Source organism: Aptenodytes forsteri, unplaced genomic scaffold, assembly GCF_000699145.1.
Source record: "Aptenodytes forsteri isolate BGI_AS27 unplaced genomic scaffold, ASM69914v1 Scaffold3, whole genome shotgun sequence".
Classification (NCBI taxonomy): Eukaryota; Metazoa; Chordata; class Aves; order Sphenisciformes; family Spheniscidae; genus Aptenodytes; species Aptenodytes forsteri.
The window spans coordinates 2366413-2384503 of record NW_008795283.1 but is presented as its reverse complement, the minus strand read 5'-3'; the positions used below and the strand labels follow the sequence as shown (position 1 = coordinate 2384503).

The window sequence follows — 18091 nt, the reverse complement described above, 5'->3', positions numbered from 1 at the left end:
TTGTTTTTATCTGTGGATTGTTTTTTTTTTTTTTTTACAGTATGAATCCCTTTTTTTTTTTTTTTTTTTTAATTGAAAGCAATGATTTTTGGAAGGGGAAAAAAAAGAGAAATGCAGAAAACCTGTGGAGAGAAGTACAAATCGAAAGAAGTTGCAGAACCTATTGCTGCACTGAGGGTCCTGACGCTGGTGATCTTTGTTTTCCTGGACTTTTAGTGTTAGTTGACCCTTTGTGGGCCAGGAAGAGGAGGAACTGGGGAGTAGCAGCTCCAGGCAAATGTAATGAGCTGGCTGATTTGCCTTCCCTAGGAAGAACATTGTTCCTCACGAATACCGAAGACACTTCCCCATCCAGATGAAGGACCACAACTCCCATGACGTGCTCCTACTCTGCACATCCTGCCATGCCATCTCCAATTACTACGACAACCATCTCAAGCAGCAGCTGGCTGAGGAGTTTGGTGCCCCCATTGGCTCTGAGGAAGGCGTGCGTCTGCTGGAGGACCCTCTGCGCAGGCTAGTGCGCTCGGGGGCCCGAGCCCTGCTGAATGCAGACAGCCTGCCTGACCCCCGAAGGGCAGAACTTCTGCAAAGCATCAAGGACTTCTTTAACACAGAGGCAGTCACCCCAGAGATGCTCCAGGAAGCAGCTGGTCTGGAAACCAGGTATAACAAGCCCGTCAGTAGATGTAACATTTTAGTCATTTATGTTGGCACATAAGTTCAACAAAAAGTTGTCTACACACAGAGCCTTGGGTAAATATTACTGCAGCAAAATAAAAGAAAATCCAACAGGATTTGCAGGGCTGAGGATCACACATGCTGACTTCCCCCCTCACCAGCTTTTTAATGAAAATAAGACAAAACCCATTGCTGGTCTCCTTGGGATATTGATGTATCTTCCCTAAAATAACAGTGTCAAGGAGTGTCTGAATTTGAGACTACTAGGAGTTGATCTGCACAGGAAAATCAAGCCTCTAAAAGCATAACTTTATTGTTTGTATAAGTCTGCAGAGTCTGGATTTATAGTACTTTGATACATTTAACTAGAAGGCAAGGATAGGAAGAAGATAATTGTCTGGGCTGTAGCCTAAGGCTCTAAGCAGACAAGCACACTCTGCATTTCTTACTGTGTTTTTGTTTACCCTCTTCTCCCCTCAACCCAGCAGTGGTCTGTGAACTGCAGCTCTTGTTTCTTCCCCTCTTTCCCCTTCTCTTCCATCAATCTCCTGTTCTTGCTCTCCACCTTCCCCTCTACTATTTTATGCTTCTTTTGAAGGACAGATCAGGGAGGGAGACTAAAAGACAATCATATCAGAAGTCTCCTATCTTCCTCTTTCTCAAAGCCTCCCCAAATACCTTTTCTGAACTAGTATCTGGTCTCTGTTTGCACGAAGTCAGTATTTTCTCCTTGTTATGCTCACTGTTGTTTGTAATGTGCCGATGTTAGAACCTATCCAGGCAGGGAATTCAATGGCAGGATCAGGGCTCTGGAGTGTCCTATGGTTCTTGCCTTGAGAAATTTGCAGTCTGTCTCCTGAGGAGCTTGTAATGGACCTTGAAAGCTTTGTTTAGTATTGCTGTAAAAGAAGAACACTTTCTCAGTTCAAAGAAACCAGCTTCCCGGTGTAGCTGTGTTCCAGAAAGCAGTCTGGCATTGAAGCAAAGCTTAAAACTCTCCCTCCTGGTTAGCTTACCATGTGTCTGTAATTAAAGTCTGCAGCTGAAAGTATCTTCAGTGTCTTGCTGTTCATTGTAGACAGGTCTAGAGTCTGACAGTGGGCTTGTGTGAAAATAAACTCTGCTTGTGTCCTGGCAGGATCTGCAATGAGAGCTACATGCCACATGGACTGAAGGTGGTGCAGTGTTTTGCTAAAGGAGGCCTGTGCTCGCTTATGCAGTTGGAGAGACGCTGGCGGCAGCATTTCTTGGACAGCATGCAGCCCAAGCACCTCCCAGAGCAATGGTCAGTGGACCATAACCACATGAAGCTGATTCGAAAGTATGGGGAGAATCTTCAGATCGAGCTGTCGTGAGACTAGCTTCCTGGACTCTAGATAGTGTCTAATGGACATACATAACTGAAGGTGGAAGGACTGTTTTTATTTCTGTGTCTCCACTAACATCTGGGCCTGGGTTTGCAAACAGGCAGCAGTGGATCTGCCAGATTCGGCATTTTATAGAGTTAAATCCATTGACTTGAATTTTCAAGTGGTTTGGAATTTTTCATCCTAGTCTGTCACTGACTAGTTCAGTGCAAGAGTGATATGCTAAGGGAACTTGTCTTCTCAAAGTTACTATGGAGTCATTTTCTACCCCCTAGGATGGCTGATGCCTCCAGAACATCTTTCTTAACACAGAGCACAATATATGAACACTTCCAGGTTTTCCAACAGATACATCTGCCCCCTTGGCTGCACCTTGGGAGTCTCCTGATAAAAGTCTTTGCTTTCAGTGCAGTTGTACTCATATGAGTTCTTCTCAGAGAATACTCCCTGCAAGAGAGATTTTCCTTGTTTGAAACTGGCAAAGAAACCTTACCTTTTTTTGCAGATTCTGAGCTGTATCAGCATTGCATATAGGTCTCAGTGAGTTTGCTGGTGGCAGGTGCCTGATGAGAAGCAACATTGACTCTGGCAGTATGGAAGCAACCATGTCAAGTCTTTTCTTAAACAGGTTCCAGCAACACACAGTCTATAAAAAAAATGTTACTTCCTACTTCCACTTGTTTATTATGAATAGCTCTTGCTGGGTACCTTTTCATATCAGACTGAAATGGGGTCAGGTGTCTTAAAAGGGATGAGAGGAAACAAATTTTATTTAAAGACCAGCATCTTTTAAGAGGTCAGACCACGTGTGGCAGAAAACTGGAAAATCTGGTGTTCTGTTCCTGGATTTGACGTGTGTGATGGTGAGCAGGTCATACTCTCTCCATGCCTGTTTCCCTGTCTCTAAAATGGGACTAATAATACTTACCTATCTCACAAGGGTGTTGTGAGGCTTAATTAATTCATGTTTTTGTAAAATACTTTGAAAATATAAGCTAGTGTGTGCTAATTATTACTGTTGTTTTTTAAAATGTGCTGCTGACTTTCTTAAATATTCATGTTTTTTGCCTGATGCTAGACCTTAGTTAAATATAACTTTTTAAAAATACATACCCCTTTCTGTGAAATCGCTTTCAATGATTTTGATTGCGTGAGACGAGTGTACTTCTGAATGATGAAGCTGTGCTCAACTTTTATAGGTCTCTGTAAAGAAGTTTCAGTAAAACCCTGAAATCATACTTCACACTACTGCGTATAGCACAGTTGACCCATATTTTATTATAACGTTTGGGCAGAATCGTGGACCTGCTGTGATCGAGGCTGAAAATCTCCCTTATCAGATAATTCAAGAGATTTCACAGGCCAGGGGTGAAAAACCTGTTTGTAGGAGAGACTGACTGAGATAAGTAGGAGCCATGGAGAAATGGTACATTAATGCCATCCCAGAGGAACTGCAGCCTGAGCACAAGGAATCAAAGATTCATGATAAATACTACTTATCACAGAGCTGCAAATGAGACCATTTTCATTATAAGGGCAATTTTATTCCTTTCCTGTACCACTGACAGGTCTTAACAAAAACTGCTGTAGCCAAATGTGTTCTGCCTCTGTGCTCATTCACACAGCTGATTGTAATCTCAGCAAGAACCTCCTGTCTACAGCAGCAGCTTGGATATAACTATTTCTCTCCAAAGCATTTTGAGCATGTGTTCAGATAGTGCTATCTCCTATCTTTAGTGCCATCTGATCAGGGTGGAGAGAGCTCCTTGCATGGCTCAGAAACTCCTTTTCAACAATCAGGAGTAGAAGGTGTCCATCTCACTTCATTCTGCTTTGGTTTTCTCCCTTTGTTCTGATGCAGGAACTCCTGATAAAGCTGTCCTTGTTTAATGGAACCGATGGGCTGACCACAGGGCTGCTGTCTTTTCTGTTTCTTGAGACAAGAAAATGATGTTGAGACAAGAATTGGACTACAGGTCCTCTAAATTTAAGGAGTCGGTGGTATCATTGAAGAGTTTTGTGGGTTTTTTTTTCCAAATCACTTGTTCAGAAATAGAAATTTGCAAGGAAAACTTCCTTCATAAATATTTTCTTAACTAAGATTCTTTGTTGTTTGTAAGATATCCTTAACTTGCATCATTTTAAGTCAACCTGAAAGAGGAGGGGAAGCAGTATATTTACTGTGCAGAAATAGATTATTTTTATATGATTATGATTTTAAATTTTCTGCCAGTCTATAGATAAAACTTTCATGTATGTCTTCATTGCTAATTGTTACATTCAGTAAAAATTTGCTCTCTTACCAGACTTAGCACTATTGAAGATCTTTTTTCCTTTTTCGCATGCCTGCTTTTTCTCTTCTTTCCCCATGTCTCACCCTGTCCTTGTGAGTCCATCATTCCTTACAGTAACACCTGGACCTCACCCTCTGAGTTTCCCTTTCCAGTGCCTTCCCTGATCTGCCTGTCAGAGATCAGCTGTGGAAGAGCCCATGCTGGCAACAATACTGTACTTCTGAGCAATGCGATAGCAAGTTTGCTCAGGTGTACTTGAATTGTTGTTCTGAGGCTCTCGGTCAATTCAGGTGCTGTCCTTGGCCTGGTCATGTTGGTCAGTCATCATGGCTACAAATCTACCTATTTTTAAACAAAAACTTAGATTTTGCTCAACCTGAGCATTCATCTAGGTTGCCCCAAGTATCTTACCTATACTAGGACCCTCCTGCTCTAAACCATGCACATCCATTTTGTCTGCAGAGGGTGAGAATTGCCATGCCTCTCTGTGTGGGCTGGCTTTCACAACATGGGATTTTTCTTTCCGTCGCTTGTCACTTCACGTTTCTAAGTTTGCCCAAGGTATGCTGCCAGAGATGGGGGGGAGAAATTTTCCCTTTTACCTGGCACTTGACGCCACCTGCCTCAAACTGGTTCTTGCAGGTTAGTGGGGAGCACGCCCCAGCTGCTGAGGTCCCCAAACCTGTCTTGGTTTATGAATTCCCAGCAGAACTTGTCTCCATCCTTTTTGTTTCAGGTGTTTTGCCCATGTGAAACATATGTGCTTTTCTAAGAATATGACTGGGTACGTGTTTCCAGCGACACTCCTCTGGAGCGGGAGTACCAACAGCCCCTGTGGTAGGTTAGCTTGCCTTCCCCCACGGGCTACAAACCGATTTCTGTCTTCCCAAACACTACAATTTGCCTTTTTCGTGGCTTTGCAGTAACTTAGACATTATTGCAAGGTGCAGGAATTACCAGCCGAGCAGCATTTTTGATAGTCTGGCAGTTGGAGGTGCAGTAAGTGCTGCATTTCTGAGCAGACCATACATGACATGTTAATTATGCTGCTGACAGACTTGGCATTTGGAGTGCCTTGGTTTCCCTCCTTTGACAGTCTTTAAAGGTCCCAGCTGTCACATCCATGACTGACAGGACTGAAGACAACATATCCCCATGGGCTTCTTGCATTTTTTCTGTTTGGTATTCACTAATGACAGGGAATGGGAAGCTATCTTCCTGTTGCATTTCTATTGCTCTGGCTCCCTAGGGAGTATCTGAACTCCGCACTATCTGTAACATGCTTTTGGTAGTTTTTTTTCAGTGAAGTCAACGTGGTTAGCCTTGAGAAGTACCTCATTGCCCTGGCCCTGTGCCTAAATGCCTTTGAGGAACTGGGCCTTTTGCACATGCAGAGGGAGCCTCTGTAATAAGGAGTCACCAGGAGCCCTTGCCAGCGTGCAGTGTTCTCTACTGATTTAAAGGCACCTCCAGCCTGAACCAGTAGGTCAGTTCCCATCACTGCTCCTTGATCTCCTCCCTCCTTCAGGCCTCCGCAATAGTCCAGACCTATACTGGCTTCTTCATTCCCACAGTCTGACATAAACTGTCATCCCCTTGATGTTCTTTGGGAATAAGGGCCATTTTAAAGCCCTTTCTCTCATTTCTACATAGTGCTGTGTTATTGGCATAAGGGCTTTTCCCCACCCTCAGGGGTACGTTGTTCTGGAGAAAGGAAGAGGCAGTTTGAGGTAAGTGCAAAGACGACGTATCCAGGGCTTCTTCATTCCCACAGTCTGACATAAACTGTCATCCCCTTGATGTTCTTTGGGAATAAGGGCCATTTTAAAGCGCTTTTTCTCTTTTTTCTATATTGTTGTGTTTTTTTGGTATGGGGTTTTTTCCCCCCTCTGGGGTACGTTGTTCTGGAGAAAGGAAGAGGCAGTTTGAGGTAAGCGCAAAGACGACGTATCCAGCTTTCTCTGTGAGTTATTAAGGGAGCCACAGTGTGCCCTCTTGTATTAGCACCACATCAAGGGAGTTCTGTTAAAAGCTTTTACAGGTAGAGAGGGTAATGCAAGAGAGCCAAGATGGTTAAGCTTAGTACGGAAAAAAAAAAAGCCAAATAAACATGCATGGAACATAATTTCCCATGTTCAAAACAGATTCCTCTATCACTGTGAATTCCATCATGAACAGCAGACAACTGTGTCACGGATTGTCTGCACCAAGGTTAGTGCTGCATCCTCTCTTCCCACTTAACTATCACAGTGCTTGTTTCTGTCTTGAATTAGCCAGTGTGATACTACCTGGGGTCTCAGTGGTGTTGGTTGCCAGGACACAGAGCAAAACCATCTTTCTTTTATTATTTTTCTTTGCAAGCTATTGGATAAGTTCAGTTTCTGAGATGGGGGATTAAAGAGAACTGAAAAAAAAGAGGATGGGGGCTTTTATTGTAAAATAGAGATGTCATCTTCAGATAACAAGAAACCGTTTCCTTGTACAGGAAAAACTCCAGCTTCAGCTATAGATGATATAAAACATGGCTTCTGTCTCTCTTTGCTTAAAAAAGATTGGAAAGATTGTGCAGTGGTTAAGGAGCAAAAAAGAGAAGACATTTATATATCAGCACAAATGTGACAAGTCTGGGAAAAAGGTACTAGGCAGCTGTCAGAAATGCAGGCTGAAGAGAAAAACTGCCTGTCCAAGCCCCCTCCACAAAAAACTGCTGCTCTAAGAAGCTGTTTCGCGTTGTAGTGTGCTCTGTGGGGATCTGACGTGTATCTGTTGCACATTGATTAACAGCAAGTCCTTTCCAATTGATTGTCCTTTGAAAAATGCCAAACAGTACTTTGCATCAGCTGAGATCTGCCAATTGCTCTCCCCTTTTCCTCTGTGCCCTGACTCTGTCCAGGACTTTTAGCCGTAAATAAAAGCAGAGAGACTGACTGCTGGTGGCAAGTTGTGAAAATCAGAGCGGGGCCTCCTTTCAATGCACTGTGAATAAAAAATCGTTATCCCTCCTTGTCTAGCAAGGGCTATGGAGACCCCAAGTCTGAGCTATAAGTCTGTATATAGTTTTATGTCAGATTTTTGCTATTGGGATAATGCTTTCCGTATGTTTTAAAAGCGTTACACCCTCTTCTTTCCCCCTCTGCTTCTCCTGTGATATATGGGTAGCAATACTAGATGTTCAGCTGCGCATCTCAAAGCGCTGTGCTGATGTCTGAAAGACCAGCTCCATTTTACAGGTATTTTCCCCTCATTAGAAAAAAAAGTCAGTCCAAGCTGTAAGATTAGAACTTAAGAAATCCTTACAGAGCCCTGGAAAATATCAGACTAGACTGTCTGTCTCTTGACAAATTGGTTACAAAACTGCCTTTAAGTGCATGTTCTGTGCACGACAGCCATAGGTGACAACCGCGAGATGGTGCTGAGTATTAGACCCTCAAGAATACCCAAGTGTCTTTTTTTTCCTCTGCCTTGTAAATGGGCATTAGGACTCTTAATGCTGCTGCGCTCTGGCCCCATTAGCTCCATGCCTCCAGTTCTGCTCCACTGCTTTCAAGGTTTCCAGTGTGTCGTGAAATACTGGAGGGTGCTCTTGCTACCGGCAGTGTGGAAGCCTTCCTGCAACTTTGGACAAAGAAACCAGGAGGTGGGGTAAGTACAGGTAGGTAGATATAAGAGCTAAAAAAGTGCATTATCTTTATTTCACTCAATTGGAATAATCACCAGTTAAAACCAGAAGGACTTCCTGCTAGCCATCATCCTTCAGTTGGATGTGTTTCACCGCCAGCTGTGGCTAGTCAGTGGGTTCATAGCAAAAGCTTATTTCTCATGACGGGCTGCAGTAGGGGACAAGGAAGAGAAATTGCCGTAGCTAGCAGGTTTGCACTTGGGTAATAACTCCAACCGTCTCAGCCTGCCTTGGCCTAACCTTGGAAGGAAAGGAGCTGAGGAAGGCCTGGATGGGTCCTTGTCCTCCTCACTGCCTCTCTTGCTCAGGACCTGCCGCTCTGGAAGGTGAGTCCTGTGTTCTGCAGGGGACACCAGCGTGGAAATGTGGCTTATGAGCAAAGCCCAGAAGAGCTGAGTTTGTCTAGCTTAGGGGAAACAAAGAACTGAGGGACAAGGGGATAAATAAGAAAAATAATGTGGTGCAGAGGTGGGGGATTTTCGTGGTCTGCTTTCTAGTCTAGCTAGGATAGGAGGTTATGGACTTAAATGTCAACGAAGGAGATTTGGGCTAGTCACGAAGAAAAGCTTCCTTATGGTACGCATTGCTTCATGACACAGGTCACATTGCTTCCTTATAAGCATGCTGACTGGCTCCCCAGCTGCAAACCATCTGTGCTGCCCACTGACAAACCTGGAGGTGATAAAAACTGAAATATTTTAGCTAACTCTGTCCATGGGCATTCTGCTCCCATATGCGCTATGTGCCCTTCAGTCACCCGCTGCCAAGACTGACATGCATGCTTCTCTCTGAACTGCTTTAATTAATGTGTGCCTGCTCTGGATTTTTATAGCTCTTAAAAAGTAGCTGTGAGTGGTATCCTGTATCAGAGGGAGGTTTTGTATCACTGCTGTGAAGCTTGCCACTGCTACTGCTGAGGAGGTGACCTTGGCACGTGTTCCCTCCCCTCCACTCCTCGCACTATGTGTTAGCACCACGCTTTGCTCTTCCAGTCAAGTGCTTCGAAAAAGGACAGGAGCCAAATGAGGTTGTTTGGGTTTGTTTTTTTTTTTTTAAATGCAACTTAGTAGCTTTCCAAAAATCCCTGCTCCCTTGAGAAGAAAGACAAAAACAGACCTCCAGACCTAAACAAAGTTTCTCTTGCCAAGTCAGCGCTCATTTTTTAAATCTCAGAACTTCACTTAGGGAAGACGATGACGGCAGTAACCTCACCAACCTCATTTTTCTATAATTACCTGTGAGGTTTTTGGGGGGAATTTTTGTTTGCATTTTTCTATAATTACCTGTGAGGTTTTTTGGGGGAACTTTTGTTTGTTTTCCCTTTTTTTTTTTTTTTTTTTTTTCCCCCTCCTGGGAAGTTAAATGGAGCTGCTGGACAAGGAAACAAATTGTGCTGGAATCAAGATAGGAAATTCATGCCGGTAAAACCAGCATGATTTTCTCACTTCTGTCTTTACAGAGCTATACTTATATCCTGAACAAAGATGAAGGGGGAAGCTTGGAAAACACAATCAACTTGAAGGGAATTCCAAAAGCCATGGGGTGCTGTGTTTTAGGCACACTGCAAAAAAATACCCCAAATGATCCATGAGGGCAAGGATGAGGATGTAGGAGTTGCTGTGCTGGACTGAAGCCAAAGTCTGGTTAGTTCAGGATGATTTCTCTGAATTTAGTGGTCAGTAAGGAGAGCTTGGTTCTCCCTAGTTTGTTTTTCACACTCCATATTTTCAGGGTGAAAACTGGTTGATGTTTCTTGTGGTAGTTTGAGGAGAGCTAGGCAGATTTTTTTCTAGGAAGTCTCCTATCACGAAGACATGTGGCAGTGCCTGCCTTGCTGGGGATGAGCTGTATGGTCAGCAGGATTTAATTTCACCTTCCCCTCTCTAAACACCAGGCAGTGAGTAGACTCTCAATGAGTGGCTGTCTGAAAAATGTCAGCTAAAGTGGCTGCACGTGTTTCTACCAACACGAATTCCCAAACTGCATTTAGGGTTTGGAGAGGGGGGTAAGAAAGACCCTGATTGATACAACACTGCTTCAGTTTGCTTGGCTGAAAGGCTCCTGCACGGAGGGACTGTCTGTTAGTTAACAGAGCATTTTACAAGGAAGAACTTCAAAGTCTTCACACAGATTGAACTTTGAAGTACTCTATTCTCTAGCTGCCTCTTTGTTTCTTTTAAGGATGGGAGATACAGGGAGTAATGGTAAACATAGTAAGGGCATCTGTGGAATGAAGTGCTGGTGTTCAGGCAGATCCTGTGGTAAGCTACACAAGCTATTTTGCACATTTTAACCCCAAAGACTTCAGTGCTCTAGGTGTGCTGGTTTGATAGGCAAAAAAAGGCTTCTCCACCCTTCGTCCTATATTTTCCAGTGGATTGTGGTGATAGTGACACAAAAAGATGTAGGGCAACAGTGTCAGAGATAAATAATCTGGTTTCCCAATTACAATGTGTGGCAGAGGACTAGAAACTATTTCCTATAGAAACACGTGTGCTAGCTTTGCTGCCCTGCAGATTTGACACGGAGGGGACGAAGAAGGAATTCAAGTTGCTTTTGTGGTCCTTATTGCCTCTGCTGAAACTGCTTGCCCATCTACAGCTGCACTGTGCAAAAAAACCCCTTGTAAGGTAACTTGATGATGAGCGAGTTGGGGAGATGGACCATAGTGGCAAGGAGACATGAGCAGATATCATCTGTTCAGGCTTGAGGAACACCACGGCTGTGTCTTCAGTGGTGAAGTACTTAAATGTCTATGGTCCTTACTAGCTATGCCTATTAATGCCCACTGCGATGCATCAAGTGACTCATTCTGTAAGCTACTACAGACCGCCTGAAGAGGATCCTCTGGATGCACCTTTCTCTGTAATGATAGCCAGAAATTTAGACCTCGCTTACATGCCGTTAATTATTGTTTTGATTGGGGGTGGATTTTTCGGATGGTCTTTTTGCTTAACCGAAATTTGATCTGATGCTGTCAAGGGGGGTGCGGAGGTCTGTTATGTGGTTATATCTCATTCCCCTGGCAATGTAGTGCTCTAAACACCTTGATTCCAGCAGCTGTGTCCATCCTGAGGGAGCTGCACTGGTTTAACACTGTCAGTTATATAAAAGCAGTATTGCTTGTGTATCAACAAGCTCCTCTTTCTTTTAACAGTGAAAACACGTAGTGAGTAAATGACATTTTTTCCATCAACAGAGAATAAAAGGCATTAAATCTGTGTGTCCCTGCCTCAGGCTCCTGGCTAGGTGCATTTGTGCACTGCTGGCAGCCTGGACCCCTGCTGCGACCCAGCAGACTTGTACAAAGGAGCCTGCTGAGGAACTGGGCACCGAAGTGACGCTGAGCCAAGGTGGGAGGTTGTCACAGTACTGGGGGCCAGCCTGCCTCAGGAGCAAAGGAGTAAGAGGCAGTCCTGGGGAACGGAGCTCCTCCGCCTCTCACTTCAGTCATTACGGACCTCACGATTTCACCTTTTGCTCCTGTTCCCTGTTAATTTCCCATCAAGAAGACCCAAAACACACATGACAAATGTAGGAAATGCATCACTGCTCCTTCAGACAGCTCCCGTGGGGAAGTCTGTTCTTGTAATTTCTAAAATCTCAAATCCATAGAAAGGGCCGATGGTGCCCCAGTAGCTGAGCTCATATTCAGCAGGTGGGGTGGTGGTAGGGCATTGCACCTCAAGCACAGCGTAGCTGGAAGTGGTATAACAGTGCTGGAAAAAATGGTTCCCAAATGCAGAAAAATAGTTTTTTTGGGGAAAAAAAACCAACACAAAACCAGAGTGAGACTGGGGCATTTTAAGCTGCTGAACAAGATTTTCAATGCTGCAGCTGATCACTCTTCAGAGAGGGGAGGAAAGTGCTTTTCTTAAGGTGTGTGTGTGTCTGTCCCACTTCATTTCTGACCTCCCTGACATCCATAAACTATCTTCTGAATCTCACTGTCGAAGCTGTGAACTCCTGACTTCAGTAAATCCACAGCAAGCATGACACATGGGCTGAGGTCAAGAAATGACAAAATCAGCAGAGGCACAAAATCAGAAGTACCTGCAAACCCTTCTAAATCTCAGTGGAATGGCTGTAGCACATTTATTGACTTCTGCTCGGTCTAGGGGCAAAAAATGGGCACCTGGATCAATGTGCAGAGTCTGCCTCAGTTCAATCCATGGAAGGCAGCACCAGGTCACTGGTTCCACTGTTTTATTAATGAAAGAAATGCATCTGAGCCAAAAATGAACTGCAAGTTTGTTATTTATACTGTAGTGGCCAGCGGCCTAACTATGCATGGGAATTTGGGTGAGCCCCAGTTCATGATGAATGGGCAATGACCTAATGGTCTGATACCATCACAAATAATTTCCGCTGCAGGTGATTTAAAACAACAAGTTTTTTAGATGGGTATGGTGATAATGGCACCCCGGATAATAGCCAGATCTTCTGTCATCCTTATTCCTCTCCCACAGTACCCCAGACTCACCAACCTTCAGTTTTGTCCTGCCTCATCTGCGGTATGAGCAATCCACCTTCTGTTATCCCTCTTCTTCCTTACCGTACACCTAATTTCACTCTCTCCGCTAATTGTGCTCTTTTCTTTTTCCAGCAGGCTTGTCCCAAAGCAGCCAGGGCAGTGCTGAGTGTGCCCGTGAGAGGAACAGCCTCCTGGCTTTTCCTTGCAATGCATGGGACACCCGGCCAAGGAATTCCTGGCATTCCCCAAAATTGCTCCTCTGGTGAGCGGTCTCTTGTTGCGGCTCCCTCTGAGACTCTGGGAGGTTGGACTTTAATTTCCAGATCCGTCAGACATTTTTCATTGTGATTCCCATTTGTTATCCTCAACTTTACTGGCTCAGACCTTTCATTTCCCACTTCCTCACATCACAGAAGGCTGTCAACCTGTGTTATTTAATGACAGGGCTAGTTTTCTGCTAGCGAGCAGAAAACGCTTCTCTTCCTTTGTTGTTGATTACACTCTCACACTGCTTATTCTTAGCTCTGTTTTTTTGATCCAGGCGCTACAAAGAGCCTGAAGGAGAAGAAGCCAGGAGGAGGGAGATGGGAAGAAGTGGAGCGTTTGCTTCTCCTTGCCCATTAAAGATTGGGGTTTTTCCTTTCCTGAGTGTGGTTGTCATCCTCTGTCTTGTTCTGCAAACCTCCATCCTTCTCCATCTGTTTGTTTTTAACTCGGTGCATCTTGTCCGTGTTGCACTCCTTCCTCACTGCTCTCCCATGTCTGGTGCACGTACAACCTGCTGAAGAAAACCCATGTGTTTCTGACAGCGTCTCACCTCTGCTCTGCAGGGGGATGCACAAGATGGATTTGTCCCATAGAATTTTGCGCTTCATCACTGTGTGAGCTGGTCACAGATCACCGAAGGCCACCTCCAGGTTCAGGTGAACGCTAAGGCTGCAAGGGCAGCGGTGAGATCATGGCCACACAAATCTGTACTCATTTCAGTCACAGGGCAGCCTTTAAGCTGGTTTCGTCTGATGCTTTCAAATCAATTTAAGACATAGCTTAAAGCAAGAGGCTTGAACTCACTTAAATTATCCTTTAAGCTGCTGTAGGGAAAATGGCATTCAGCCCAGATCTGGAGGAACAAAGTCAGCCGCACAGAAGCTGACACGGCCACGCTGGAGCAGGTCGCTGGCTGTGCATAAGGGGCAGCCAGCAGCCGTCACCAGCCTGCCTGCGCTGTCCCTCCAGCTCCAGTTTTCCACTTGGTGGGCCATTTGCAGTGATGTGTCCTCAGAGACAGACAGCTAAAGCCGGGGCAATTATTGGTGCACCACGCAGGGTCCATCTTCTGAAGCACCACTGGAACAGACAACAAACATTTTGGGATGCTCCTGGCAGAGGATCTGAGAAGGGAACCTGGTCCAGGCCAGGCTGAGAACTGCTGCCCCTGTCCTTCAAAGCGATCCTCTGCCCCGTGCTGTGGGCTCACCCTGCTCCACCCTGGGGACGTGGGCTTCCCCTGCCGGAGGGGAGAGCACCCGGTGATGGTGATGGAGCTCCCTGGGCTGCTCTCAGGGGCCTGCCTGTGTTAATGAGATAGCTTTCACCTGTATGTGGCTGGCAGCATCCTTTTAAATAATTCCTTTTTATTTCTTTATATGTTATTAAAGGGAACGTTTGCCTATTTGAGGGCTGATCTCTCTCAGTGAAAAGAGAGACTGAGGAGATTGAGGCTCGCTGGGGCGAAGTATTTCAAGCTGGCTCTTGCATGTTGCATTACAGTAATGCACAGTCCTTCTCTGCTTGGTCACTGTGCAAGCATTGTCCCTCCCCTTGGATATGTAAAGAGCCAGGCCTGAGAGGATTCACAATAAACTTGTGTATGGGATGTGATGAGTGGACTAAAATACAGGGATAGGTCTGCCTATGGATGAAACACGTAACCCCCCCAGGTACAGCTGACTGAGCTGCTTCTTTCCAGCGAGTTAAAGTCCATGGGAAAGATGCAGGTACGCTCCCAAACCAGAGTGACTCACGGGTGCCGACACCTCACGTTTGACCATCTCTCCACATCCCTCACATGGAGGAAAGCTTCATCTCTTTGAAATCTCAATTCTACCTTCACGTCTGACCCCTGCCTCTGTACTGAGTGAAACCATACCCTCTTCAGTCCCAAATCCAAACTCCTGCAATGCCCTGCTAAGTTTATAGCTGGCAGGCCCAGTTTTAGAGTATTAGCTCCTCTGCAATAAAAAGAAGAGCTGGCAAAGGAGGGGAGAGCAGCTGGCTTTCTGATTTACAGATGCTTTTGTTGTAAAACACCCCAAAAATGACAATTTACAAGGGTAGTTTCCGAGAAACAGAACGAGCCTCCTTTCCCACCCACTGGAAATGTCCGTGTTTCATTTTTCCTCCATCTCTTCCCATTTTTCCTTTTTAAAGAAACATCGTTATTTATATGCTGTAAGAATAAGAAGCAGGTTTTTCCTTGCAAATACCAGAAGGGCTTAATCTCAGGCCATTCCTTGAAAATAAGTAGCTGCAGCATGCTCTGCCCAGCTGGGAGGTATGAAATGTGGCTCTTCTCCTTGGCACCACTGCTCGGAGCAGAGTCTAATGACATTGGATCTCTGCTTTTGAGCAACCAGCCATCTTAAATCTGGGTCTTGGTCTCACTGCAAACACCGGAAGAGAAAGAAATGCCTTGGGAGATGCTGTAAAGCCTAGATGTGGGAACTGAGTTTTTAAGTTAGGCTTCAAAGCTGACTTTCAGAGGGGTGGCAAGAGTGGCCTCAGGTGGGCCAGAGCTTGGAGGGCGCAGCTGCCACCACTGAGGTCAGAGCAGCCGCCCATTTTTGGACAGAGCAAATCCCAAACACAATGAGGCTGCTTGTAGAACAGCCTTCAGACTCGAATGAGTATGTGAAGTTTGGAGAGCAGAAGAGATAAAATAAAATAAAAAATAAAATAGATAAAATCTATTTAAAATCTATTTTATCCTGGATTATCTTGGGAGGGTTGCAGAAGTCCCTAAGGGCTGGAACCCTGTCAGAGCAAATCTGTCCTTCAGAGCTTGGCAGGGACCAAACAGCCCTACGAGACACAGCTGTCCTCCCAGCGAGCTCCTCCCCAGACCTGATCATGAAGGGAACCTGGTACCTCCTTCCTCCCTTGCTCTGTGCCTGCTGCCCTTAGCTGCTCCGGGGGGTGCTAGGTAGGGAAGAGCTGACTACCATTCCTGGAGACACAGGTACAGGGGCTGCTGCTGCCGCCCAGTCAGGGCAGGAACGTGGTGTGTAAGAGCCCAGTGTGTGTTTGCGGTGCTGCGATGGTGGGGCCTGAGCTTGCCCTGGGTTGGAGCTCGGACAGAGCCTGCCTGGCTTGAGCTGGCTGCTTGGAGCAGGAAAAAGCCAGGCTATGGAGCATGAAAGGCTGGTACTGCACTGATGCATGGTAGCGTAACCGTCTGCAGGCTGAGATTGCACCCAGCTGTATATGGGGCTTTGAAACTTGGGCCTATCGATATGGTTATTTTTGTCTATATAGATTTTAATGCACTGAAATAACCTGTAAGTGTTCTTTAGTATGCCATTAAGCAACACAATTGTTGCACATAGGCTTTTTCATCCTCTTTCTGCAGAAAAAGGTATGCTGCAGCGGACACATTTGTAGAGGAATTACACACGCAAGTAGTTATATATTTGCTAGAGATGGCACATTTCTTTGATCTTTTTGTGACCTTCAAACAGAAATGGTCAGGCTTGCGATGGCTCTTAGCTCTTGTGGGGGATATTTTCATTGTCTTCAGCCAGCATCCGAGAAAGTAGTGCCTGCTGTAAACTCGAGTTAGACTTGAAACTAATCTAAGTATGTGAAACACATGTGCACGCGTGTATATGCATGCAAGGATGTATCTCTGCATGTGAAAATGCTGCAGTGATGTGCTGAGCATCTCTGCAGACACGCAAGCATTCAAATGAAAGAGTACCACTTCTACTCACAGTGGCTTAAGCAGTTTTTCCCATTTCTCACTCCTTTTTCTGGCTGCTGTGCTCCCACAGTGACAGCTCTTCATTGCCAAGCCTTGCATTTGGGTATTGGAGACAATTACGAGCAAAAATGAGGAGTCATTTTTTAAATAGTGAAATTTCTTACTTCTTAATTCCCATCCCCTCTCCTATGCAAAAGTGGTGGAGGTCTTTTTGTTCAGCGCTTATAAAGCATTCACCTTTGCGGGGGGGGAAATGTTTGTCCTAAAATGTGAATACTTAAAGAATATGAATCTGACCTTCCCTATTACTATTACAAATGTAATCTCTATTACATTTCTTTATTATACAGTGCATGTTATAAAAATGGCTTCCTAATGATGAAGCACCTTGCCTTTCAAAGAGAGACAAAAAGTCTGGGACTCTTCCATTTGGGGAAGGCTGGCTGAGAGGACAAATCATGGAGGCAGTGGATAGGGTGGACGGAGAACTGCCATGCTCCAAGCCCCACTGCTCTGGGACCAGGGGGCACTTGGTGGAGCGTGTAGAAGGTTCTTTTGCAACAGGTAAAAGATAAAGCATTGTTGCACAGTGAGTAGTGAAGTATTGGACCTTGCTGTCACAGGAGGTGGTGGAAACACATGCTGTTAACAGGTTAAGAAGGTGATTATGTAAATTTATAGACTCTGTTGCCATAAACAGATCCTATGGGGAATAGCAGGACTGTATCCTCCAGCACCCTGTACAAGAGGGGCAGGTATCCCAGGGAATATGAGAGGCATGGACTGCAGGAAGGGGCCAGGTTTATAAGCTCTCTCTATACAGCATCTCTTCCGACCACTGCTGGAGACAGGGTGATAGGGTGAAATGAACCATTGGTTTCACTCGGTAAAGTGTAACTTATGTTCTTGCTAACTATGTCCCAAATGCTACGTTTTCTAACAGTCCTTTGGGATGTTTTGTAATAGATAGCCCCCACTGTCAGGTATGTTCATGGTGAGGCTGTCAGCTCGGGTACCAGCACTGAGGAGCTTTGGAGGAAAACCTGCCCTCAGGCTTGCACCTCCAAATCTCCTTTCATTCTGTGGGACCTGATCAGCAAATCAGGGTGCCCATGTGCCTGCTACAGGACTCGGGGCTGGAAAGGGCCTGCAAGTGCGGAGGTACGAAATGGGGATGATGTGAACTCGGTTCCCTAAAGCAAATGTCCTCAAACCCTCATCACCTTCAGCTGGAGCCAAGTGCTCCCAGCATCAGTCTAAGTCAGGCCTGCTGCCAAGGAGGTTATGTGCACCTGCACTGAGATCCCAGCTGCCTTCAGGGAAGTGGTTCCTGCCAGTGCTTCTCGCACCACCCTGACTGTCGTCGTATTTTTTGTGCTTCATTAATTCTGGGTTGCAATGTGGCGCAGGTCAACCTGACTTTCTCATCACCCTGCACTGCCTTGGTGCTTAACCCCAACGTGGGAGAGAAACACTGAATGCTAATACCGAAACCCCGACAAAATGAATGAGAAGGGCTGAGTGAGGAGGGGTGGGTATGTCACACGCAGGCTGCTGACCTGTCCCACTGCCAGCAGAGGCGGGGGGGCTGGAGTTGTGCAGGGATTTAATTGCCAA

The 18091-nt window shown here is 45.4% G+C and overlaps 1 protein-coding gene across 2 annotated transcripts in view; it reads left to right on the top strand.

The window, feature by feature from the left end:
- Positions 1–3158, top strand: part of EXD2 (exonuclease 3'-5' domain containing 2) — an 11567-nt gene extending 8409 nt beyond the window's left edge. For both annotated transcript variants that reach the window (XM_009279287.1, XM_009279286.2), the window contains 2 exons: positions 310–666; positions 1820–3158. In XM_009279287.1, the coding sequence (XP_009277562.1) occupies positions 310–666; positions 1820–2036 (574 nt within the window). In that variant the 3' untranslated portion in view covers positions 2037–3158. The remainder of the gene's footprint in view (positions 1–309; positions 667–1819) is intronic.
- Positions 3159–18091: the final 14933 nt, after the last annotated feature.